Here is a 26,027-nt window from a genome sequence, read left to right as displayed (position 1 = left end):
TGGAAAATCCTCCCTCCACCCACCACGCAAGCGCTCTCCTTGCTCTGCCAGCTTTGGAGAGGGGTGGGGGGCGGTGCCAGGCACCGGCTGGCTGTAGGTTTACTGCACCCGCTGGGTGTGTACCCCGCGAGCCCCCTGCTGCTCGTTGTAGAAGAGATGACACTCGGGGTCCCCCCGGATGGTTGGGGCCCCCTGGATCAGCTTCCCGGTGTTGGGGTTCACACACCAGCACTCCCCACGCTGCCCGTTCAGAGACATCTTGCACTGAGGAGAGAGAAGAGGACATGGAGGACACCCCGATAAAACGGAGGTCTCACCAAAATGCAGGCTCCGTTCGTGAGGTCTGGGTGTGCCTGCAATTCTGCACGGCTAATAGGCTCCAACGTGACTCACGCTGGTGCTGCTGGCCCAGGGACCGTGCTCTGGTCATCAGCAAGGCTGCTGGGGATGCCTCGTGATGGAAAGACTCAGCCCCCATCCACGGGGAGGTCCCATCCAGCCGGGGACCCAGTGTACTGGAGTTCACTCGTAGTGTGAGGCGGAAAACGCACATAAAAGTCAGCGTTAGCTCGGGTCCTACTATGTGCTGGGCGTGGCGTAAGCAGTCATATACGCTGCTCATTTACAGTTCATATCTAACATACACTCATTTAATCCTCTCAACCACCTTGTGAAGTAGGTACCATTACTTTACCACTTTAAGGACGATCAGAAGGAAGCCCAGATGGGTTCAGTAACTTGCCCGATGTCACAGAGCTAGTAAGAGCCACAGCTGAGATGCCAACCCAGGCATTCCCCTCCCAGGATCCCTGATCTTACCCATAAGCCAATTCCTCTTCCAAATCCCCGTTTACCCATAAGGTTCAGAAGAAAAGAAGATCACTATTTCTTCTTCTGAGCTCCAAACGAAGTAGCTGGCTTACATTTAGAGGGCAGGTTTATGAACAAATAGCTTTTAACGTTAGACTGCTATTTCAAAGGGCAAGATGCCTGGGCTGTGAAGGAGATGGGGAAGTGAGACACCCCCCACCCCGGGGGATCAGCAGAGCCCCGTACCCTATCTCCTGGCTCTGCACACCCACCCTTTAAAAGTCAGGTCTGACTTCCCAGTAGGACCACCAGGGGAGCCTTTGAAAAATCTGGTGCCCAGAAAGCACCCCAGACTCACAAAATCTGGATCTCTGGGGGTGAGGCCCGGGCATCTGTATTCTTTAAAGCTCCCTAGAGAAGCCCAGTGTGCAGCTGGGCTCAGAACCTCTGCTGGAAAACAGAATGGCCGGTGGAGTCCACACCATCTCAATCCTTCTCTCTGCCTTACATGAAACGCACACAGACTTTTTCTCCCTATACAAGGGATGAGCTGGGGGAAGTGAGCCGTGCACTAGGTGAAAGGACAACTGACCATGTTAAACAGCCACTAACAATCATCACTACAAACTCTATGTGGTTAAGTAAACAAAATTAATAATGATAAGGGGAAATATGCATACACACATAGATCATTAGAAGGCATATGAACACAATGGAAAGGGGAGGAAAAAGGGCTCCTGGGTGTTTTACTTACACTTTCTACATTTCCTCTAATGTACTGATAACACTGTTCTGTTACAGTTTCTAGAAATATTTCAAGTGGCGATTCTCCACCCCTGATTCTCCTCCATCCCCTGAGATACTTGAAAACCAGAGAGTCTACTTGGTCAATGGTTTAAATCAGTGATTCTGGAAATGCCGTCCATGGACCATCAGCATCCTCTGAGAGCTGGTTAGAAATGCAAACTCTCAGACCCCGCTCGACCTTCTGAATGACAGTCTCCGGGGACGAGGCCCCAGAATCACCTGCAGGTGATTCTAATGCTCAATAAAAGTCAAGAAGCACGGGTATGAGGCGCTATTTCTCCTCCAAGAGGCTCCCTCCTATCCTGGACACCAAGCGCTGCTGGCAGGTAAGCTGGGTACATGGAGTCGGGCTCTGACAAGCCTGAAGCCAAGAAGAGAAGCCCCGCCCCCGCCTTCCTTGGCCTGGCACCTGGCATCCCCACCCGCCTCCTCACAGAAGACTAGGTCTCCCGCTCAGAGGCTTACAGATGGTGGGGCAAGAACAAGGCACACCCAGGGTCCGGGGCCAAGGAGATCCTCGCTCACCTGTTTGAGGTTGTACAGGCCATGCTTGTCACAGTTGGGGATGTGCAAGGAGTAGAGGTGCTCCAGGGGCCCCCGCTCGTCGGGAAGGCGCATGGTGGAGATCCGCTCCAGGACCTGGTCCAGTTCCTGCTGGCAGGGGGTCTGTGGGCACAGGCACGCGGAGAGGATGCTTAGAGTGGGAACAGGCCCGTGCTTCTTCTGAAGGGATTTTCCCAAGGCCACACAGCTAGCTGGTGGAACCGGGAACTTCTGACACCCAGCCCAGCAATCTTACTACCATATGATTATGCTCTACCGCACCCCTAAAGAAAGTCACCTGCATATGAGTATTCCCTCTTCTCCTCCATCTGTGTCAACGGCTTTCAGGGGTCAAAATGCAAATACTGAATTCAAGTGGCTGCCTCTAGAGTAGCTCTACACCCACCCAGTGGCCCAACCTCCATTCCCTTCCATAAACCCAACCAGGGCCAAGACAGCAAAGCCGAGCTGGAAAGAAGAAGAGGGGCAGCTGAGTGAGGGCAGCGTATTGCAACAAGAGTGGGCAAGCTCAAGTGGATCCATCTATATCTCTAGCATCCATTGTTTTGCCTGTGTCCCGAAGCCAAGCAGAAACGTGGAGATTTTAGAAGGAAGGAACTTCAAGAACCCATATGCAGAGCCCATTTCACAGCCAAAGATACTGAGGCCCCCCCCCCAAAGAGAAACTGATCAGCCTGAAGGTCACTGAATATGTCAGTGGCAGAATCAGAAAGGAAAGTGCTTTGCCCGCAGGCACACAGGACATGGATCTCATGGGGGCCCACATCCCCGCTTGCTGGGACACTCCCTTTGCACGTCCTCCCACCCCTCCAACCAGACCCGACCCGCTCTGACCCTGGCAGGTGGCGGCCGCAGCTTCTTGGGCTCCTCCAGGCCGAGGTGATGTTTGCCACCCTTGCCCATCTGCCGGTGCTGCTCCGTGACCTTCTCCCGGAACACGGCCAGCTCCTTCATGCCCGACTTGAGGGGCTTCCGGCCAGCACCACCTCCACCTCCCAACAAGTTCATGTTCCCGTCCACGTGGTTCTCGACCAGGCCTCCCTCAGAGTGGTCCTCGCCATTGTCTGCAGAGAGAGGGAGGGAGGAAGAGCTGCAGGTCCAGTTTCCAGAGAGGTGGGCCCTCCAGGGACTATCTGGACCCCCTGATAATGACAAGGAAGGCGATGACTAACATCTAAGCAATGGTGCTAAGTGATTTATGTGGATGATCAATTTCAGTTTCACAGCAACGATGAACACAATTAGCAACGTCCCCCAACTTCCACAGACGGAGAAGCTGAGGCTCACGGAGGTCAATTTCTTGACGAAGATCACAATCCAGGATTTGAACGCAGGCTCTCTGACACCAGAAAAATGCCCGGGTCACCTACTCTGCTCTGCCTCCACCCCAGGAGGTCAAGGGGGAGGATGGGGGTGGGGGAGCAGAGGGGCACAAACGAAGGATGACCATGTGGGCAAGGCTCTCACCAGGGAACGGGTAATGTCCATCACTCTTCCTTGAAAGACCTCTCAGATTCACCCACCACTAACTCCCCCTGTTTAAAGTCTTCATGATGTCTGGTCGGAAAAGGCATGGATTGGATGAGCTTTTAAAACTCATGCCACAGAGATCACTGGGCTGTGCTGTGTCTGGCGGGGAAGTGAGGTGGAGAGCCACGTTGCCACCAGAAGAACACAGCGTCCAGCACCCCTCCGCCATCACTCTTCCTCTGACCGTCTGCTTCCTCCTCTTGTTGCCCTGACGCTCCACTCCTACGGCTGCTACAGCACTATCCCGGGACCCTGATTTGTCTCCTGTCTGTCCATGCATGCTGCCCCACCCCCCATCGAGAGCCCCCAGAACAGGCGCAATGACCACGCTGTAGTTTCATCTTATCACAGGGCGCATAGCCTCATCCAGATGTCTGTCCAAGGACCATCCACTAAGTCTTTCGACTTTCTTAAACCTCCAGCCAGCCGGCAATAGGGAACGGCTCCTACGGTGCACACAGCTCAGGTGGAAGGGCCCTGAGAGCAGCCCTCCCCTCCCACGGTCTCACGCAGGCTTAGGCACGTCCAGCCAGGGAACAGAGTGAATGGTGTGGAAGGGTCCTAACCAGGGTGACAATTTCTGGCAAGCTCTAGGTGGGCCGGGGCGCAAACAGCCCCTCGCAGACGCAGCAGGGCCAACAGGGTCTCAGACCACGCTGCCTGGAGCAGCCCCCTGCAGGGCTCAGGGAGCACGCAGGGGGAGTTTCCAAACAAATCTTGCACATTTTCTCTTCCCCTCTAATGCACCTCCGAAAACTTACAGCCTGGATAACATACCCGAATAATGGCTTTTCCAATATTTCTACACAAGGGTTTCAGGCGAGGCGCCTAGTACTTGGCAGTCCTTTCAGAATTCAGGCACAGTGTGGTGGGCTCAGGGGGTCGCTGTCCTGGGCATGCTGTATGGTGGAAAGAGCTGGCCCTTACCTGTAAAAGGGGGCCCATGATACCCACTCTGGATCGTGAGCTTCGGTGTTCGCCCCCTCACCAGCTAAGGTGTGGGACCCTCTTCCGTGCCTCGGGGAGCCAGCGCCTGCGGGACCAGGCACCAACAGGGTCCCTGGAAACGGAGGAGTTCAACAGAGGTTTACTCCCATCCCTTCCCTTCGCACTAGGCCTGACGCCTGGTCGGTTCTCACTAGCTGCAGCATCCGTTAGAACCAGGCACGTTATCTCCAGACTGGCAAGCGCTGGATAGGAGGGCGGACTCGAGTTGAATTCCAGCTCCGCCACTTTTTATATCAGCTGTATTTCTCCTGCATATAGATCCACACTGTGCCTCTGTTTTCTTAACCATAAACTACTGGATAATAATAGTTCCTACTTTACAGAACTGCTGAGAGTATGTTACAGGTAAAGCCGTTAAGATACAGAGTGGAACACAGAAACTCTATGTCCTGTTGGTGGTGATTACTTTGACGACGATGATGATGATGTCGATGATGACAGCTGCCTCAGTGACCTGCTACCCCTGCCGTGTGGAACCCAATCAAGAAGCAGGAAGCAGAGGAAGATAAGCTTCTGAGCCTCAGAACAGCAGTCACCACATTCATGCATTGTAAAGCCGTGATGCTTTCCTCAGAAGTCAAGGAAAGTCAGTGCATGAAGAACCTTGACGGTTCGCAGTAGCACTGGTCAGATAAGCCTGGTTTCTGCATGTCTGGTTTCCAAGGCCACCGCAGAATAAAATCAACAAAATTAAAAGGAGAAAAAGGAAGGCATGTGGTCAGTGGCGAGAAGTATCAAATGGCAGGGAGGAAAGAGGACAGTAAAAAAACTGAACGTAAGAACCCTGGGGACATTTAGTGCACAGCAAACAACTCCACAGCCATTGATGACCCCTGAAAACGTCTACGTTGTGTGGCCTGAAACAAGACTAGTGTTGATAATACGACCTTGGGGCATCCAAAAAGGAAAGGGGTAAACATGACAAGTGTTCAGTATTAAGAAAGATGTCTATCCAAAATTGTTAAACTTTAGAAAAATAAAAATTGAAATATTTAAATGAGTAAGCCCTTTGAAACCCGGAAAAATTTTCTCTAGAATGGCTACTTCTCCAGGTGCTCCGGGTAGCCCAGATTTTATCATAAATAAACCAAGCGCAGACTAGATCCTGTTCCAGAAGTCCCAGCACCACCTGCCGGGGAAGGCTGGTTTGAAGCATCTGCCACCAAGTTGGGTGGGAGTCCTGATCCACGTTCTACATTCACCCGCCCCAAACTTTCCTCACCCACCCTGCCCTCCCCTTTCTGTCCTTGAAGCTGAAACAGCAGAAGCCCAGAGGCCCCAAGAGAAGCAGTCCTGGTTCCCTGGCTCAGCTACCGGCCCGGTTCCCCTGAATGGGGACTGGCTGCAGCTTTCCCCTGGGACCGGTCAGGCAGCTGAGGCCAGCCACGAAGAAGATCCCACCTTCCTTGTTCAGATACCAGAGGTAGAGGGCAGAAGGCTGAAGGAGAGGCTTGCGAGAGTCTGAGATAGGCCTGGCAAATAAATAGGATGGGCTGATTCAGGTAACCCTCTATCTGCTTAACATTGACCTTGAAGCATAAGGCAGATGTTGGCACAAATAGAGGGGTGGTGGGGGGGACTCATCTCCATCCTCACCATCAGTTCTGCCATTTCCATCTCTACAGTCTTCTCTGCTTCTCTGCACCTGGACCTGGTGACACAGTTTCAGGCTCCCTGTCCTCTTCCCTGCAGGCGCTGGCCCGGGGAACACAGGAGGAAGAGAGCAAGATGCCTAGAAAAGTCCTGCTGCCCCGGCTGCATTGGGAACCATGCAGGATCAAAGGGGAAAAAAAAATGGGGACCTCTGGGTTGCCCTCGCCCAGCCCCTCGTACCTGAGTTCACCCTGGGCACAACAAACCCATCCTCATCGTGCCCTGCCCAGCCTGCTTCCTGCCCACAGTGACAGAGAGAATCTGTGGAGACCTCAACGCCACTTCTGCACTCGACGCCCTGAGTTCTGCTCACAAAGTAATTAGACAAGGGCTCTGGGAATTTCCCACCATTTCTGGAACCATCCGCTCTGCTGTCACGAAGCCTGTGACTCTCAGAAGCTCACCGGGTTCCTCTCTTTTGGGGGCAGGTTTGCCCGCCTGCCCCGAGGCTTAAATTAAGACAGCCCGTCTCCACTGTGGCTGCAATTACACGTTCTCAGGTTGAAAGAGAGCAGGATGGCCCACATTTAGTCCTCTTCAGGAACGTCTTGGAAGGCTCCACTCACCAGAACCCAATGCCTGGAACATTCTCGGGATCAGGGTCTCCCAACCCCAGCACTACTGTCTTTGGGACCAGAAGATTCTTTGTTAGGAGCTGTCCTATGTAAGACGCCCAGCACCATCCTGGGCCTCTACCCACCAGATGCCAGCGGCACCCTCCCCGAATTGCAACGACAAAACACGTCTTTGAACATTGCCAAATGGTCCCCAGTTGAAAACCACTGTTCGGAGTTAGAATTGATCCAGAGGCCTGAAGTTCCCGGCCCAGTGCTGAGGACTCCCAGCCTCACATAAAGCAGATCTGAGCTCCACTGTATCCCCTCCCTCGGCTAAGACCCCTCCACCACTGTTCCATCACAAGGAACACTTCTGGCCTATGAGTCTTCCTTCTTGGTGGTGGTGGTGAGGACCCCAGAGGACTCAGCCTGCTGACTCCTCTTCCCTAACTCTCCCGGCACTCGTACCACTGACAGGGGCCAAAGAAGCATCCTTTGGCTGAGCCCTAGATGTCAGCCCACAGTTAACGCTCAGAACCAGGCCCTCTGCAAGCTCTGGAAACACTGGATGGAAGAGAAGGGCACACAGATTAATGCACGTTCAGGGCTGCAGGCTCCAGGCAGGGCTGGTCTGTTCATCAGGCACAGCGGGCACAGTGCCCAGGGCCCTAGGAAATGTTTTCATTTCTTTTAAAATCAGAAGAAAAAAATAAACTTTTAGGTCAAAGCAAACGTCTTCATATAACACTGATATGTTTGCAGTTATAAAATACGATTTTATAATTTTTTTGTGTTTGCCCACAAAGGCAAACATGTCTGGGGCCCCCAAAAGTCATAATGCAGCCCCACTCCAGGTCCCAGGAGACGGGGCTCAAGTGGGCAGTCCTATCCCAGAAGGACAGAGGTGGCTTCCTGTCCTGAGATGTCCCTGACCGCTCTGAGCGGAAGGTCAGTTTCTCCACCCTCACGGAGGCCATCTGGGTTCAAGGGTATGTTTCATTCCATTCCTTTATTGATCTCATCATTGCCAACGAAAGTGCCAATAAGATGAGGAAATCCATGAGCCTGGTCTGCTGACGCAGGTGCTGACACCCCACATCTTGAAGTGGAAGCCCAGGACAGGGAAATGCAATTGTTGACTGGGTGGAGATCAGAAAAGACTGTAGGCTGAGAAGAGCCTTGATTCCTTGACTGATCCTATTCCCAGCCAAAGAGGTTCAGGGATTCAGCCTCCAAAGTCTGATTGCCTGGCTGAATCCTAGCTTTACCACTGAGCTGTGCAGCCCTGGACAAGTTACTTAAGCTCTCTGGGCCTTCACTGCTCATCTGTAAAACACGCACAAACAGGAGCCACCTCCAATGGGTGGCAGGGAGGATTCCGAGAGCTGCTGCACGCATACACAGTGCCGGCACAAGGGACTAGCCCTCAGCTGCTTCCTTTGCGTTCCACACTCAGGGAAGCACCCATACGGCACCGCACCCTCACACTCTGTTGGACAAGGACATTATCACACGTTACCAAGTTCGGCCCATACGTTCTCTTATAGGTGACAGAGCAGTCCGCAGGAAAACATTCCACATGGAGAACTCCAGCTAGAGATGGAATTTGCCCTCAGAACAAAAATACCAAGTTGCATTTTTTTCCTCTGCCTAGGAGAGTTCGGTTCAGAATAATATTTATTAAGCAACCACTTATGTATGCAGCTCCATGGGCTACAGTGCAAAGGTCACTCTAAGAGATGGTTCATAGCTACCCAAATCACATAAATGGAAAAGCCTGCGGGCTTAGAGATGACTGACAGGGATCTCCAAGATTCCTGAAGAGATGTCCCTGTAAGGATTAGTAAGCAGTAGCTGTTCTCTGCCTAGTGACCCAGGAAATGGGTCAACGCTGAAGAAGGGAGTTTCCCAATTATGTACAGAAGGTCAAGCTTTTCCAAAGACAAGTGGGGGAGATGATAGAGGGAGAGTAGAGTCTTGTGGGAGGCTTGAAGGGCGGGGAGAAGGCCCATCCTGCCATAGGGGCACTGCCACGCCTTCCCACCTTACACACCTGGAGGAGAGCTGAATGCGAGACAGATGGACCGAGAGGACATGGACGAGGTGTCCTATTTTACAGACAGCAAACCCAAGGCCCAGAAGGACCAGCGCTTGGGTCCACGAGGAGCACGCACAACCTCTCTGCTGTCACCAGAGGTGCTCCACGACCGGCCTGGGGTCCCCGCACTGCCCTGTGACCCGGCCTTACTAAGCTAGCCAAGCAGGGCAGCTGGAGGGGGACGGTCCAGGAGCAGAAAGATGCCTACTTCTGTGCACTGACACTCTGGCTTTAAAACTTAATTTTGGCACAGTCCTTTCCCCCGCAGTGCCGTCTGGCTTGACTGTAGCACTGACAACCTTACTCAGTGGACGAAGACCCTTTGTCTCACGAAACTTCACTTTCTCCTCCTGTGATGCTCCGACCTCTGCTCCATTTAACAGTTGGCAACTCCTGATCTACGGGAGACCTTAGAGCACGCTGAGGAAAACAAGGCTTAAGAATCTAACAGCAACCCCCTACCCCTTCCTGCTTACGGTGTGAGACATCTGTCCTCATGCAGGCCTGGTGAGAAAAGGAGACCTTTTCCCAAAACCACCACACATCTTCATAAGAGGTTAATACATCTCCTTTCTTTCATCTTTTTATTCTGAAGAAACCCTAGCCATTTTCCAACCTTCTCCTCAGTCTATCTCATGATTAGTTGGAAATCTAAGAGCTGAGGGCACCACAGAAATGATCTAACCCAACCCTAAATCCATCACTCCCTCCAGTGAACTCACCTCCTTCAACAGGTAATAGCATTCCAGGCCCTTTGAGAATGGATTCCAAGTAACAGGCCAGGGGAACGCTGGCTACTTTCCTGATTCCACCCTGGCTGGGCACAGAACTCACATGGCTCCTTCTTTGTTGATTTCTCCCAAAGTGCACTTAACCTTGACATATGTTGGGCAAAAGAATAAATACTAACTACCATCTTCCTCCTCCCTCCAGGACAACTTCTCCACTAACATCCATGGCAGTGGACAATTCATTCACAAACTCGAATGGGCAAAGAACCCCAGGAGTCAAGAGCCCTGAATTCCAATCCTGGCCTTGCCACTGACAATTCACCCGTGATTTTGGCCAAACCCTTTAACCTTTCTGAGCTCTAATGTCTTATGTCTGAAAAATGAGAATAATCACCCTACCAAAGTGAAGGCTGCTACTTAAATAGGCTACAGCATTAGTACCACTCAAACTCCCAACGTGGGCAGAATCAGGCTTTGGAAGAAATGTGCAGATGATCTAGTTCTTGAAAGAGTACATGAAAGGTGCATTTGTTTGGTAGAGGGGAAGGGTGGGTGATACCTGGTCTGCAGAACGGCCAATGCACAGGGAGAAAAATGAGTGATAAGAGAGTTCTGCATCGACATCTTTCTACATCTTTCTTCTAAAGCTTGATTCTGTTGATTGTATAAATTCCATATGTTGCTAAACATCAAAGCTCTCTGCCATCTGATGAAGTCCTCGGGCAAGGGTGGATTTGCCAAAATTACTTTAACTTTGCTTATAGAATTTAGGCGAAGGAAAGATGGGAGGAAGCCAGGGAAGAAAGAAGGGAGAGAGGGAAGGAGGAGAGAGGGAGGAAAGACAGGTAGAGCCTCATAACCGCCGTGCATGCACAGGTGAGGCAGGGTTCACAGGTAAACGCACCAACACACAGGGGAAGCAGATTTTGTTGGAGAGGCTCTGAAGCCAGTCCCTTTGTATGGGTGACTGTGCTCACCTAACTTCACCTAGCATATGGCCACTTTGTTCAACAGCACACCCCACCCAGAAGCCGGGGTGGGTGATTCAGGCCTTGCTGGGAGGTGGGGGAGTGGGGGGACGTCGTCGGGGGTAGAAGTTAGAAACGGGTGGGGTAGGAAGGGGGCCTATTTGTTCATTTTCAGCTAAGGTTAAACCTGAAGTCCTTAGTCTCTCTGGGGGAGAGACATCACGTGCCTTCCTCCACCTGTTTTTAGCCTGTCACAGGCGGGCAGGCAGCAGCGGCCTCTCACACTGGCATCCTGAGTAGTACGTCCGTGGATGTCTCACGTGGTGGCATTCCAGCCCAGCTAATGACGTTCCTGGATGGGCCATCTACGCCCTGCCGACCCCCAGCTTCACTCCAAACTCCCTTCCCATTCTCTGAGCCCCTGCTCCCTCCTAGGGAGCCAGCTAAGCAAACCTGACGTCTCTCAGATGCCACTTCGTTCTGGGAAAAATCCCTTCGGCCACAGACCGGTAGCTCCTCAGTATGGTTCTTGAACAAAAGGTCTCCTCTCTGATGATACCCACCGCCCACCCGTACACAAGGACACGGCTGTAAACAAGCAGCTTCCTCTGATGTTCTAGACCCATAGGTCCCACAGGTGATCGCATCACACAAGGGCGGGAACTGGCTTTTCTCACCTTGAGACCATCTCCCTGCACCGACAGCTACCACGAGCCCATCACCTAGCTAAGGGCTGCAGAGCTGGGTAAAGTCTGTGCAGTGGGATGGCCAGTAGGCACCCAGCCCCATCCTCATACAGGGAAGGAACCGCTACTGGAGAGAACGGCGATGGTGGACAACAGGAGGGCAGAGAGAGCCGACTACCTGCCACGCCATTCTGAGCCGTTTTTGGATTTCCTTGGGAACACAGGCTCTTGAGCTCGAAGCCTTGGCCATCCGGTTCTAGTGTGGCAAGAAGGGCAGCACTGGCCGGAAAGCCAGAGGCCCAAGGTTCTGATCCTGACGTTACCGCCAGGCCTGGGATTCTGAATGATGCCAGGCTGGGTGTTTCAGATGTACAGGCCCCGGTGTGCTCAGCTGTAAATTCAGGGAGTCAGACCAGGCAAACAGTTCCCAATTGTAGCTGTTCATCAGAAATCATCTGAAGAGCCTGCGAAAAATAAAGTCCTACACTCCAGCCCCAGAGCTTCAGAGACAGCAAGCCTTGGCGGGGGGTGGGCAGGAGGGGTCAAGGACTCTGTACTTTTAACAACCGCCTTCCAGCTCAGGGCCCCATTCCTCTGTGATTCCTGCCTCGGTTTCCTGATGAATTTCTTGGTGATGAGAGAAAAGGCTTCTATTCAAGAGATACGGCTTCACATGTACACTTTGCAAAGACGAAGCCTCGTAAGCTCTTTGCACCCACTGACATGCGGGTTCAGAAACAGACACGTGTATATGGTTGGATGCACATACAGGGGCCCTCCTCGGCCAAGCATCATGGAGGTTTCTAGAGCATCTCTCATCGCGGGCTCCCCCTCGAGTGACCAGAAAGCGCAGGGCCTCCCTGCCTCTGCGCTCTCCAAAGGACTGCTTCATAAAACACCAGGGTCATTCCTGGAATTGCCAAGACCTGGGGAGGGTCAGGGCTGAGGCAGACAGTTTGAGGAAACAAAAACATGCTCAAATTCAGCCACGGTCCTCTGGGGTTCTGTGAGCCAGGCTGTCCTTGAAGAGCCAGAGAAATTGATATCAAGATGGTCAACAGCACTATCCGCTTTCCCTCCTTTCCGTGAGCCCCCAACATCTCTTGTCTGGTTCAGCTAAAGCCATCTGAGAACCCGGCAAGGGGACCTACCTGCTGAAGGCCCACGTGAGCGGAGAGTGTGCTTTGGTGCAAACCTGGACCAAAGGCTTATGGGAAGAGTGTGCCTGGCCCAGTAATTCTACTTCTCTCTGACATGTGCACAAAAACGTTCATTACAGCATCACTGTACTTGCCAAAAGCTATTAGCAATGGGATCTACTTCTCTCTGACATGTGCACAAAAACGTTCATTACAGCATCACTGTACTTGCCAAAAGCTATTAGCAACGGGATCCGAAAGCCTTTCAATAGGTGAATGGATAAATAAAATCAGTAGGGTAATACAATGGAATAATATACAGCAGTTAAAAAGTATAGCTCTGACCTGTGTCTATCAACATGGGTAGATCTCAAAACCTAAAGTGGACGGGGGAAAAAGTTGCAGAATGAAACCTTTTATGTACATTTTCCATTATCTCAGAGAATGACTCTGAAATATTGGTCATTCATTAGCAAATCTGTTTAGCTAAGAAAGAGAAACACTAAATGATGCTAGTGGTTGTCTCTGGGGAGGAGGAACAGGGAACAGGTGGCTGGTGGGGAGGGCCATCAGCGGAAGCTTAAAAAAAAAGACTTGAAGTAAAAATGACAACGAAATATCAACCGTTCCCAGCTGTGGGTGGTAGATTGGCATTATTACATCATTCTTAGTATTTCTCCGCATTTTTAAAGTTTTCTTTTAAAAGAAACTCACTCCATCCACCTCTCACCCTCCTTGTCAAGCAGGGGTATCAGTAAATACGGGTGCCCCTTGAACCCCACTGGCTGGAGGAGGACCAAATCACAGTGACATGGCCAACCTCAGTGCCACTCTCAGAGGCCAGTGTCACAAGAGCCACCTGCCTGCCAGTCGGAGACTGACCACAGGCTCCCGGCCAGGTCTGTGCAGCATGAAGAACTGGGAAATGAGTCAGAGGAAAGACTCGAAGAGAGTGGAAGCGGGTCACAGGGTCAAGGAGGGGAAGATGCAGGAATCAACACTCAAGGGCCACTCATGCCCAATGGAAGGGAAACAGCTGTTCTGGCTTCCTAAGGAGCAGGGAGGTAGCAGCCTTAAACCGAAATGGGAGCGATCCACGTTAGAAACCACCCAAGTTTCATAGGAAGAACTAAAATGAGTAACAGATTGCAGGTGGAAAAAAATGACACACCTTCCTCTGGTATCGCTCGGGAGGAAGGAGGATGGACAATATGGCCTCCAAGTGTCCAAAGGCCACTTGATTGAGTGGATGACGGGCACCTCTGGGCCAAGCACTCTTGTAATCGGACTCAGCTTCCTTCACAGCCCTGTAGCCTGAGCGCACTGGCACAAAGCCACGGGTCCATGCTTTTCCTTCCTCCTCCAAAGGAGGGAGCTTCTTGAAGACACAAACTTGTACTTAGCTTCCATAGAGTGTAAAACAAAGTACACATCATGAAAGGAGGGCAGGAAGGGAGACATTTTGTGTGCTCAATTTGCCTTTTTGGAAGAAAGAGATTGCGCTTTCGTCTTCCAAGACTGGAGATTCTTTTCCTTCTGTGACTTTATCCACCAGAGAGGGGTCCCATTATTTCACATCAAGATCTTCCCAAGAGCCTTGGTCAAAAGGCTAAAAACAGCACCCGTTTACTTACATGAGATGTATCTACATCTCTACTGACTTGGTTTCTTCTTAGATAATATCCAACTTTTTCAAATGCTTTTCTTGCTCCCCTCCAGGATCAAACAGCATGTGCTGTGGGAGAGGGATAGCTTGGGAGTTTGGGACTGACATGTGCACACTGCTCTATTTAAAACAGATAACCAGGACTTCCCTGGTGACTCAGTGGTTAAGAATCCGCCTGCCTATGTAGGGGATACAGGTTCAGTCCCTGGTCGGGGAAGATCCCACATGCCACGGAGCAACTAAGCCCGTGCGCCACAACTACTGAGCCTGTGCTCTAGAGCACATGAGCCACAACTACTGAGCCCACATGCCACAACTACTGAAGCCCACGTGCCTAGAGCCCATGCTCCATAACAACAGAAGCCACCGCAATAAGAAGCCAGAGCACCGCAACGAAGAGTAGCCCCTGCTCACTGCAACTAGAGAAAGCCCACTCGCAGCAACGAAGACCCAACGCAGCCAAAAATTAATTAATTAATTTTTGAAAAGGCTATCTGTATAAAAAAAAAAATAGATAACCAGATTTCCCTGGCAGTCCAGTGGTTAAGACTCCATATTTCCAATGCAGGGGCACAGGTTAGACCCCTGGTCGGGGAACTAAGCTCCCACATGCTGCATGGCACGGCCAAAAAATAAAATAAAATAAAATAAAATAGATAACCAACAAGGACCTACTGTATATGTATAGCACAGGGAATTCTGCTCAATACTCTGTAATAACCTAACTGGGAAAACAATTTGGAAAAGAATAGATACATGTGTATGCATAACTGAATCACTTTGCTGTACACCTGAAACTAATACAATATTGTTAATCGACTATACTCCAATATAAAATAACAACTAAAAAAAAAAAAAAAGCATGTGCTACAGGTGGTATGATAACTGTATCTGTCTAGAGTCAGTCTCATAGCTTGTACCTGTGCTCAATCAATGTTTAAACATTAGGAAAGCTGACTATCCAAAGAGCATTCCACTGCTCTCTGGCCTAGAGCATCCTGTTATATTACTTCTTTTTCTCATGTTTCTGGTCTCTCCCTCACCATCTAAGCCCCAGAGCAGCAGGAGTGGTTAGGAGAGAAGAAAAGCACTGAGGGAACAGAAGCATGAACTGGAGAGGAAGGCTACTTCCCTCTACCAGGACCCACATTCAAACAACTGTCCCTGCACTCAGCTCTGATGTCACCCCACACACCAGCTCCCACGGACCATAAACACTGGGTCCCACTCACCTCTCTCCTTCCACCCTCTCCTTCTGCCAATTCTTCTCCATCCCCAGACGGCTCCCAGATATCCCAGGCCTGACAAATTGAACCCAGGGGATGCAAAAAGAAACTAAAAACCTGCAAAGATGTCCAGGATTTCCGGCCACACTCTCAAAGCAGCACAAGAAGTGTCTTGAATATAAATAAGTGTCTTTAAATAGGTCACCATGCTTTCTTTTCCTTCAACTAAAAGTTCACTAATTTTGTCTGATATAAACCTGCAGCACATCAGTTGTCTTCCTTGGTTATGCCCTCTTGGTTTAGAGGCAGCAAAGGAACCAGAGATAACTAGCAGGGCCTCAAGTAAGAATCCTCCCCTCAAGGGGCATGAATGGACCTTGGTCCGCGGTCAGCCATGGTAGAACCACAATGAGTAACAACGGCACCAAAGGTCATGACTGCCCTCTGGAAAACCCTCCACCACTGACTCCATTCTGGACTTTCCAAAGCAAAGGGCAGCTGTCCAGGTAAGCCACACCCTGTGGAAGCAGCCACACTTCCTTGCAGGATTCTTAAGTGCCCCTTCTTAATAAACTTGGCCAATCAGCAAACAGCTAAAAAAACCAGCATTTGCCTTGTTCTGTTCTGTGTGTTGACATCAGAGGGAGAAGAGAGGGGAAAGGGATCAAAATCAGTACGACTCACCTGATTCTCTGAGTTTCTAACCCTGTGCTAAGTAGTCTGTGTACAGAACTTTGCTTTATCATCAAGCAATCACGAGGTTGATAATTTCTTATCACGCTTGACTAGGAAGCCATACGGTGTGAGGCCAATGGCACAAAATCATGCAGCAACAGCAGAGCCAAAACCAAATCCCAGGTGGTTTAACTCCATAGCTCTTAACCAACCAGAATGGCATTTGGTCATCGGTATCATGGTAAACTCCTGACCAAGACCTTGTAGCCCCAGGGCTTCCTTTCTACTGTTCCCCATCACCTTGTCTCTTCCCATCTCCACAGGACCCTCCCTCATCTTCCCAGGGAAGGAAGCCATCAGTCATAAGCCAGCGGCCCCCACCCAACCTCAAAAGCCCTTAGGATCCAGTAAACCCATTCCTCCCCACCCCCCCTTTATCTTGCCTGACACACCTCGTGCCAGTGTCGCTATAGAAACCACCCAGCGTTATCAGGCAATTGCAAGGGCAGGGCCCAGGGGAACTGTCATTTTCATTTTATCTTGGCCTCAGGCACTTTAGAAAGCAAGTTCCCCATCCACAGGCAACTTGGCACCTCCATCCAGAAGTCAAGACAATAGACCTAAAAGAAACTTCCTGGGGAGTTGCATAAAGGAACATTTTTGAGAAGTTATGCCTTAATTACTACCTCCCAGGGAAAAGGAGCTTTTCCAAGCAGCAGTATATAATTCACTGCTTCTCTGCATGTGTGAGTCTGATGGAATGGAGCTCTGGAATGAGAATCTGGAGACCCAGACTCCGTTCTGGTCCGTCCATTCTGGTCTGTACTTGCCTTGGCATTTGAACCTGAATGCGGCCTTGATTTCTTCACCTGTCAAGTGGGGAGAATCTTGAGGCTAAAACAGCTAGAAAAAACAAAAAACCTACAGTCAGACTTCCCTGGCGGTCCAGTGGTTAAGACTCCGTGCTTCCAATGCAGGGGGTGCGGGTTAGATCCCTGCTCAGGGAACTAAGATCCCACATGCCGCTCGGTGTGGCCAAAATATTAAAAAAAAAAACAAAAAAAAAACTACAGGCATTTGGGTAGAAGTAGACAATATCTAGGAAAAAAGCAATTTTAATTATGCTTATGTATTCTGTCATTTACCCTTTAAGGCTGACCCTTTGCTCACTGCACCCCTACAATCCAACTCAGATCACTCCAGCTAGAAGGCCCCCATCTCCTCGACCCCTATCAGGAAGGAACCCATGAGCCTCCCCCCTCCTCCCCAACTTACCAAGGCCTCCCCGGGCCAGTGCCCCTCCCCTCAGGGCTTCCTCACCCGCAGAGCTCAGTTCCTTGAATGAACACAGGCTGACACACCTACACCCGTCCACTAATTAGAAACCTCCCCAGGCTCTGCTCGGGGCCAACTTAACCAGGGCCTGTGGGCCAATTCCCCAGCCCGGCAGCTGGAGGTCTGCCAGCCCCTGCTCCCTTCTCCCCAATCTTCACTCCTGCCCTGCCTCCCAAGAGCCAGGAAGAGATGTGGGGCTGGTGGCCAGAAGGGGCCCCAAGGGCTGCCAAATGCCCCCCTCCCCCCGCTACAAAAAAAAAGGGGAAAGGAAACAATTCCTCACTACAGTCGACTCTGTATTTCTTTCCGGGGGAGCCGGCTTTCTGAGCAAGGTCTCCCTCTGCGTCCTGACTGACACCCAGGAGCTGAGCCAGCCCAGATCCTCCTTGGCTTTGTTAAGGAACAGGAGTGGCCCAGGAGGGGGAGGGGAGGGTCGAGGATCAGGAGCCAAGTAGGGGGAGGGACAGAGGGAGATGGTCCATTTTCCAGTAGGAAAAAAAATCTCCTATAGCCCATCCACTCTATTCAGAGTCGGGGAGAGGGTAAGGGAGGGGGCAGTTACTCTGGAACCTGAAAGCCAACACATTTCTCTGGACCCACCACCCACTCTGTAAGGAGAGCTTTGCCTCTCCTCCCCTCTCCTCCCCACCACCACCAAGGTCCTCAGAGTTTAACAAGACCGTCCACCCCAGATGCCCAGTGGCAAACGCTGTGCTTTGTCCCTATTGTCCTGGGTTTAACCACAAGCATCTGCTGACCCCTGAAGACTCAAGCATCCAGCTTCCCTGCTTCCTGGGGCCTCGACTCCATCAGATGCTTGACAACAGACACTGTGTCATGTCATCGTGGCCAGACGGGCCATTCAGAGGGCTTTCCGGGACCACAGGTGGAATCAGACATCAGGAAGAGCCCCAGGGCCCAGAAAACACTCCCCCATGCCTGCTGAGAACCCCTCAGGCCCCACTCCACTGGGGAGTGAGGTCAACGCTGGAGACGGTGTAGTAAGAAAACATCGCTTTTTTGGATAGAACATCCAGTTTCTTTGCCAGGATCACGTTCAACTTTCTGGCACCCTAGGCCCAGACAGGATGGACCTGAAAGCCCACTTTCCTGGGGCAGGAAACGGGCACCATGGGGTCTTCACTGGCTGCACTGACAATACAACAGCTCACCCGGCACACGCCCTGTGTACCAAACGTGTTAGGACACACTGGTTCTGACCCTCTTCTGCTAAAGCCTGGGTCCTAGCAGGTGTCCTGCGGAGGCCATCCGTGGAGGAAGGCGCTGCCCACCCCTGAAATGTGGCCTCAGGGATTCCCCAGTGCTCTGAACTCCAGCAACTGGAGAGCTGGGTCCTAGAGATCGGCTGGCAGGTGAAGGCAGGACTCAGCTTCTGGGTGCTGGTGTTCTTCCTAATGTCCAATTCCACCTGTCCCGTTTCTGAGTAGCAAGGCCAGCAAGAGTACCCAGGGTCAAACTCTGGGGCCCCCTCTGCCCCCCACAGTCCCTCCACCCCCATTCGGGCACTACAGTGAAGCTGCCAGAAGAATGGTCAGCTCCAGATCCTAGCGCACGAGCCCTAAAGAGCACCACCCAACTTATCCATAAAACGTGCCAGCCTTGGACCTCGGGCCATCTGCTTATTGTCAATTGGGTTTATTCTGCATTGAAAGTACAGTTTCATTACCTTTTCCACAAACAGCTCCACTACCGTCTGTCTGTGAAAATGGGTCAGAGGTATGGATGCTTCCATTTTATAAGTGGAGAGATGGAAATCAAGTGGCTCATTACAGAAAAAAACCAAAAAACACCCAAGTGCGGAGACTTTTTATGTATTATCTATCTGTACACACACCACATGCGCGCGCGCACACACACACACACACACACACGCAGACGTGACCCTATGAAGTTGGCGCTATCAATTCCTCATTTACAGATAAGGAAACTGAGGCTCAGAGAGAATATATCTCTTGCCTCGGGTGGCAAGTACGTGGTAGGAAACTGGGTTTTGAACCAAAGCCACTTCACACCAGGATGAGGCCCCTTAACGCCTGGTACAACCTTCAGAGACAGGTGGCCTGCCTGACACAGCCAGTCCGGCCTTTGTTTTAAAGGCCGCCTAAGTGTCAGAGAGGAGACGTCGCTTGCCAAGATTAAGGCAGCTAAGAGAACCTACTACGTGCCAGGCATTTTGCATTATCATAGCTGACCTCACACGTACCCCATTTGAGAAATACAGTCATCCCCATCTCACGAAAAGATAAGACCCTGGCCCATCATCACTCAGGTTCTCAGAGATGGGCCTGCATTGGAACCCAGGTCAATCTTCCGGCAAAGGCCAGGCTGCTTCCACATTCATCCACTGCCCACCAGCTCTTCTCTCTAGAGGCCTGTCCTGGAACCCTTCTGCCCCTCCTGACTACTGCACGCTGGCCGCTTCCATTTCTGAATTCCCCAAGTTCTAGGACTTGGGCCTCTCCAAAGAGTCAAGGCAAATAACTGAACGGTGGCCCAAGCATCACCTGCACGTGGCAGGTGTCCAGGAACAAACCTTCTGGCTGACGGGGGTCAAAGGTTTTATCCGCCAGCAGCCCGCACTCACTTGCTTGGTCACAGAGGCAGAGGGGTACAGAGGAAAGGCGGCCAGGTTAGCCCCTCACCTCACTACTTAGCTGCTCAGGTGGCCCCTCCATTGAGCCCCAGAGTCCACACCAGAGGAATGGAGGTAAAAAGCCTCCCTCGCAGGGATGCTGTAAGACAGGAGACAAAGCAGGCAAAGAAGCAGTTCATACCAGGATGAGGACAGACGGGAGGCTGCCTGCCATCTCAGCGAAATGCTGGCCAGAGACAGCAAGGAGAAGCAGAGGGGCTCCAAACATCTGCCAACCAGATCGCCAGCGCCCTGGCGCATTCGAAGTATAACCTCGCTCCTCTGTGCCTTGGTTCTGGCAGAAGCAGCCCTAGCAGGCACCCCCGCCCACGAAGCCCAGCCCCTGCACTGCCAGTCAACCGCCCTCCTCATTTAAGGCTCAGATTTGGTTCAAGCACGCCAATCCCCAATCATCTACGTGGCCTCCATCTACTTGGATCCCTGAGGAAGGCCGGACCAATCTATTTCCCATGTCATTTTCTCAAGCCCTGACCACCTGCTTAGCAACCAGCCAGGTGTGCTAGAATTGTAGTGGGAGAAGCATGGGAGAGAGAGGAGAACGGTCCAGAGTGGGTTGTGAAGACAGGATGGAGAAAGCAGAGGAGGAAAAGGGGAGCTGGGAACACAGAGAAGAGAGAGACTAAAACTAAATGCAGTCCCTGGATATGCAGTCTCTTTAAAAAATAATGATAATGATAACCAAGCCTTTTTTTTTTTTTTTTTTTTGGTACGGTTTTGTAGTATGTGAGGAGGACCAATAACAAAACCAAACATGGGCACAGCCTGTTCATTTTCTACTTCTCCCTCATTCCCTTTAGCAGCCCCTGCCCTGCCCGCCCCTGCCCTGCCCACCCCTTCCCGCCCTCGGGTACTCCTGTCCTGCATTTCATTAGAACCAAGAATTTTTGGAACCTGCTCGTATCAGAACTTAGCAATTGTGTGTCCCATTTTCTACAGCAGAGAAGAGCTAATCTGAGAACCGAGGAGAAGCTAACCTGATAAATGGGCTAGAGAACAGCGATGCTCTCAAAGTCACCCTCAGTGTCTGACAGCTGGTGACTGAACACACCCCTACTCTCAGGCACCTTGCAGGCATTTCTGTAGGAATTCTTTCCCCCAAAGGAATGATGTGCCTGAAAAGTTTATTTTAAAGCTCAGTGCTAAGATAAGCTAATAGTGAGAACCATCTAAGCCTCCCTTTTCCCTTTGCCTGCCAGGAAACTCAAGGGTCCAGTTAGGCCAAGAACCACTGCATAGATAGACCCTCATGTCCACAACAGATGGGTTTTTCTTTCCCCCCTCTCCTCCACCACCTATTCTAATTCAGAGACTCCTTACCTCTGGTTTTATTTCTGTAAGGTCTTTAGACACTGTTAATAGGATTTTTTTTTTTTTCTCAAAGCTTCCTCAAATATCTCATCAAAGGAACAGATGGGGTCATTATCACTACACATAGGGAATGATCTCCGTGAACACTCTGGATGGGAGTGGAAGGTGAGCAGGGAGACTGCGGGCAAAGACTCCAACACTGCCAGCCTCTGCCTAGTTGGTTCGGGACCTGTGGAGTCACACCCTCCAGACCAGCCCTGCTTCGGAGGCCACAGTGCACAGAGCCACACTCGGCTTAATCCCTGTAGTCAAGGAACTACAGGTCTCCTGTCTCCCCAGAGGGACCCAGAAGCAGCAGCCCTCCAGTCCCCCATCTCCGCTTCCAACACACTCAGGCAGAGCAGCTTAGCAGAGCTACTTCTGGGTATTCTGTCTAGGGCAGGGGGTGGGGGAAGGTAGTGAAGCTAGCAATCAGTGACAGTAGGTCCCACTCATTCCACAAGACTATTTTACGACTTTGAACTCAGTATGCAAATTTATGCAAGACAAGATGCAAAGCAGTGCTCTGAGCCAGAAGTCCCGTTGCTTTTTCTCCCCCTTCTTTGAAGCTGCGCTGAACCACTGTAAATCAGCCCTCGCCTCTGCCCCCCTTTATGCTCCCCCAGCGACTGCAGATGCAAAGCCTCCCCAAGCCCGCCCGCCCGCCCGCCCGCCGGCCGGCCGGCCCACCAGCCCGCCGGCCCTGGGACTTTGAATGACTGCACATTTCTATAGCACCTTTATAAGTGCAGCGGGCCAGACGGCCACTTGGGCAGCTCCGCCCCTCGGCATAATCCCCGGCATTGTACACGGAAGGGAAGGAGGCAGGGGAGATGCTTGAGGGAGCCAGTCCGGCCCGGCCGAGGCCCTGAATTCTGAAAGGGCCCGGATTGGTCCAGGCCTGCTTCCTTTTCTTCCCCTAACATTTCTAGGCACTTCTGCTCATGCCACCACCAAACACACCCACACATTTCTCAGGTCCAGACTTCACGCAGATCTCAGGGTCCCCCTCCTATTTTTCTTCCAGGCCCACCCACTCTAAGCCCCACACCCCGCAATCCGCGCCTCCGTCTGACTTCTGGGTTTCTTTGAATCACCCAGTCCCAGCCCATCACCCCCATGGGATGCAGGCTCAGCACCCGCTGATGTGCCCACCCCCACCCCCTGCATCCCAGCCATCCCCAGGAAGCCAGCAACACAGCCCCTGAGTCCAGGGAACAAAGACAAAAGAGCTAACAGCAAAGCCGGAACTGCTGGGGTTTGCTGCCTCGAAATAAGAGGGTATGTTTAAAATTCTCAAAAGCAACCTGCTCAAAGAGGAATGCAGGCTGGGATGGGGGGGGGGGGTCATTCTTCAGAGGGGGGAGAAGTGGGAGATGAAGAGGAGGCGGCAGCATTCAGTGCTAAGGTTTCATCCGGGCCACGTCCTTGTCCGCACACCCCACCCAACTCGGACCCCCGCAGTCCCCACGCAGCACCCCAATCCCCACCCTGGCTCAAGACCCTCTCCTGCACGGGAGCCTCAGAACTCGCCCCTCTCTCTCTTCCCTGCACCCCAGCAAGCCCAGGCTTCTCCCCCCAGTGCCCCCTTCCCCTCAGCCCCCTTCCCACCTCAGACACCCTGCTCTTAGCACTTCTTTCCAGGGCACCCGCTCAGCTTCCACCCACCCCCAACCTTGGTGTCCCCTCTTCCCAGTCTGGAGCACAAGAGAAAAATGCGGAAGGCGGCTGTCTGGCCGCTGGGAGCAGGCTGAGGAGGCAGCTGGGGCTAGCTGGCGGAAAGGAGTCCCATAACCAGGCAGAAAATCCACAGTGACATTCTTCCCATGAACTCACCCCATTGTCCCCGAGCTCCCCTGACGACTCCAGGGAGGAGTGAATGGGAGAATTCCCAGCATCTGTTCCCTTCTGAAGACCCTAACCTGCCTCTGGGGGTTGGGAGGCAGGAGAGTTGGTTTTCAGGCAGAGAGTGAGAGGAATGAAGAATGAAAAAACACCCCCAAACAAGTTTTTTGAGGGACACAACCAGGCTGGGAAGGTTAGGAAGGACATGTGCTACGCGCTTGGTTAGAACAGTCAGAATCCAAACGAGTGTATGAACGTGGAGGCCTTTTGAACAAAAGTTCACCCTGCTGAGGGAGATGTTTAGTTTGTCAGAGTTCAGCTCAGAAACCACAGTACCTCCCCGGTGGACCACGGGGTGCTAGGGGGTGAAGGAGGAGGAACGCAGGACTGGGGGGGATGGGCACCCCCAGTGAAAGGACCTTTGCTGAGTCTTTTCCCTTTTACTATTACTTTCTAAGAGAAGCTGGAGGAAAGGGTTAACTTCGAGGCAGGCTAGGGAGGGAAGCAAGCCGGAGGGAGAAGAAAGGGACTTGAGGGGTTCCGCTCAGAGGAAGCCCTAACTTGCTGTGCACTCAAGGTCAAAATGCGACAAAGAAAAGATTTCAACTCTGACCCCTAATTGTATTCCCAAGGAGAACAGGGAAAAAAACAATAGCAGGCTGAAGGAAGGGGGGCGGGGGGTGTCCGGGGCGGGAGGGGGCCAAGGACCGCAGAAGCTGACAAGCAAGCAAGAATTTTTCACTTTTTCTTTTCTTTCTTTCCTTCTTTTTTTTTTTTTTTTCCTCTAAGTTTGAGAAACTTGCTTTTTAAACAACAGCAGCAGGCAGTGGACACATTTCACCACTGTCTCCAAGAGGAAAGAAAATAATTACAGCTTCCTCCAGACCACTGGGGCAGGAGGCTTTTGTAATTTAAAAAACAAAACCGACAACAAAAACAACAAACAACAACAACAACAAAACCAACACTTGAGAGATCTTTGAAGCCTGGTTGTTTCCCTCAAAAAACTTGTTCGGGGGTATGCGAGCTCCGTACAAAGAAGCTCAGGGCCCCCATTCTATGGGACAGGAAGAGCTCCCTCAATTAGGATGGGGGGCGGGGGGAGGGCAACACCTCGCTCCGGTAAGAGCAGCTGCGCCCCGGCCCAGGCATCCTCCTGCCGGACGCCCGGGGGCCCAGATGCTAAACTGAGCGGCCTGGCTGCCCCCGCCCCGGAACGCAGCCGGCGACCCGGCTTAAGTTACAGTGACTCAACGAATGGGGTCTCTTCCTCGCCTCCCAAACGTCCCTCTCTTATCGTTCCACCCAACATAAAAGCAAGAGCCTTCTTCGTCCTCTCTGTAAAATAGCAGCGTTCCTTTTTAATCTTCCCCCTAGGCAGCCCACCCTACAAAGTACCAACAAGTCCTTTCTTCTCACCTCACAATCCCAGAAGGAAGGGACCTCAAGGCGCCGCTGCCTTCTCCTAGCGCCCCCTTCTCACTAGAGGTCCCTGGTGTCACCGGTACCCGCCAGCCTCAGCCCCCGGCGGCGTCCTCCACCAGGACCTCTCCAGGAACCTTCGGTCGGCGGTCACCAGCTCAAGCGGCGCCCTAAATAAGCCTCAAGCTCCTACTCCCACCGATCTGACCGACACCCTCCTCCCCAGGAAATCCCCCCTCCAAAAAAGAAGTCAGGGTACATTCCACCGGGGAAGCCTATGGTAACAGGGATGCCTTCCCTCTCCCCATTTTTCCCCACCAAATTAGTAGCCGGGGATCTTCCGCACGCTCGAACTCCAGTTCCCCTCCCCGGGCCTGACTTTCGGGTCCCCCCTCCCAACAATCGCTCAGAGCCGGTCCAGGACTCCGCTCTTCCTCCGCTAAAACGGTCTCTGAGGTTCCGCCACACATTCCTTCCCTCCAGAAGGGCCGCCAGCCAGGCTCCCCCGCTGCCCTCCAAGTTTCTCCGAACTAGTTGTCCCAACCAGCGTTACCTGCAACCTGCTCGGGGCTGGCGCTGTACTCGGCATCCCCGTGCTTTTCGCAAGTGCCCTCGCCGTGGACCAGCGCCCGCAGGGGCAGCTCGGAGCCCGGGTGGGGATAGCAGCGCAGCCCCTGGCCGCAGCGCGGGGTGTACACGCCGCACCGCTCGCCCTCCAGCCGGGCGCACACGGAGCAGCAGCCGCAGCCCGGCTCCCGGACCAGCTCGCAGGGCACGCGGGCGTCGCCGGCCGGCCCGGCCTCGGCGGCGGGCTGCGCGGCGGGCGGGGGCTTGCAGGCGGCCAGGCTCTCAGACGTGCAGGGCGGGCAGCGGAACAGCACCTCGGCGCGCGCCCCGCGGCCGCCGCCGCCCGCGCCCAGCAGCAGCAGCAGCAGCGGCGGCAGCAACGGCAGCGCGGGGCCGCCCAGTCTCGGCAGCATGTTGGCGGCGGTGAGCGCGACGGCGGCGAGCGAGCGGGCAGGTGGCACGGCCCTGCGAGCGCGGGAGCCGCCTCCTCCGCTTCTTTCTCCTCCCCCGCCGCCGCAGCCGGGTCCTAAAGGGCCCTGCTTCTCCCCGCCCCCTGCCTTCTCCCCTCCCCCTTTTGGAGACCACCCCCTTCCCCCGACACTCCCGCGCGCGGGCCTCTGCGTGCGCGCACGCCCACTCGCCCATCTCCACTTCCTTGCATGCTGCGTGGGTCCCCTACACCCCCTGGCCTCTCTCCCTCCACACCCTTCTACCCCGGG

At 52.7% G+C, this 26,027-nt stretch overlaps 1 protein-coding gene across 2 annotated transcripts; it reads right to left on the bottom strand.

The window, feature by feature from the left end:
• IGFBP2 (insulin like growth factor binding protein 2) lies at positions 1–25,818 on the bottom strand. Of its 2 annotated transcripts, none has more exons than XM_059927406.1 (4): positions 25,295–25,818; positions 3,016–3,245; positions 2,143–2,283; positions 1–264 (listed from the first exon to the last, which is right to left on the bottom strand). In XM_059927406.1, the coding sequence occupies exons 1-4, from the start codon at positions 25,719–25,721 to the stop codon at positions 100–102; spliced, it is 963 nt and encodes a 320-aa protein (XP_059783389.1). In that variant the 5' UTR covers positions 25,722–25,818; the 3' UTR covers positions 1–99. The 2 variants fall into 2 exon arrangements, with proteins under 2 accessions (XP_059783389.1, XP_059783388.1); XM_059927405.1 differs by lacking the exon at positions 25,295–25,818 and adding an exon at positions 24,739–24,889.
• Positions 25,819–26,027: the final 209 nt, after the last annotated feature.

Source organism: Balaenoptera ricei, chromosome 7, assembly GCF_028023285.1.
Source record: "Balaenoptera ricei isolate mBalRic1 chromosome 7, mBalRic1.hap2, whole genome shotgun sequence".
In the NCBI taxonomy this organism is placed as follows: domain Eukaryota; kingdom Metazoa; phylum Chordata; class Mammalia; order Artiodactyla; family Balaenopteridae; genus Balaenoptera; species Balaenoptera ricei.
This window is presented reverse-complemented; position numbering and strand designations above follow the sequence as displayed.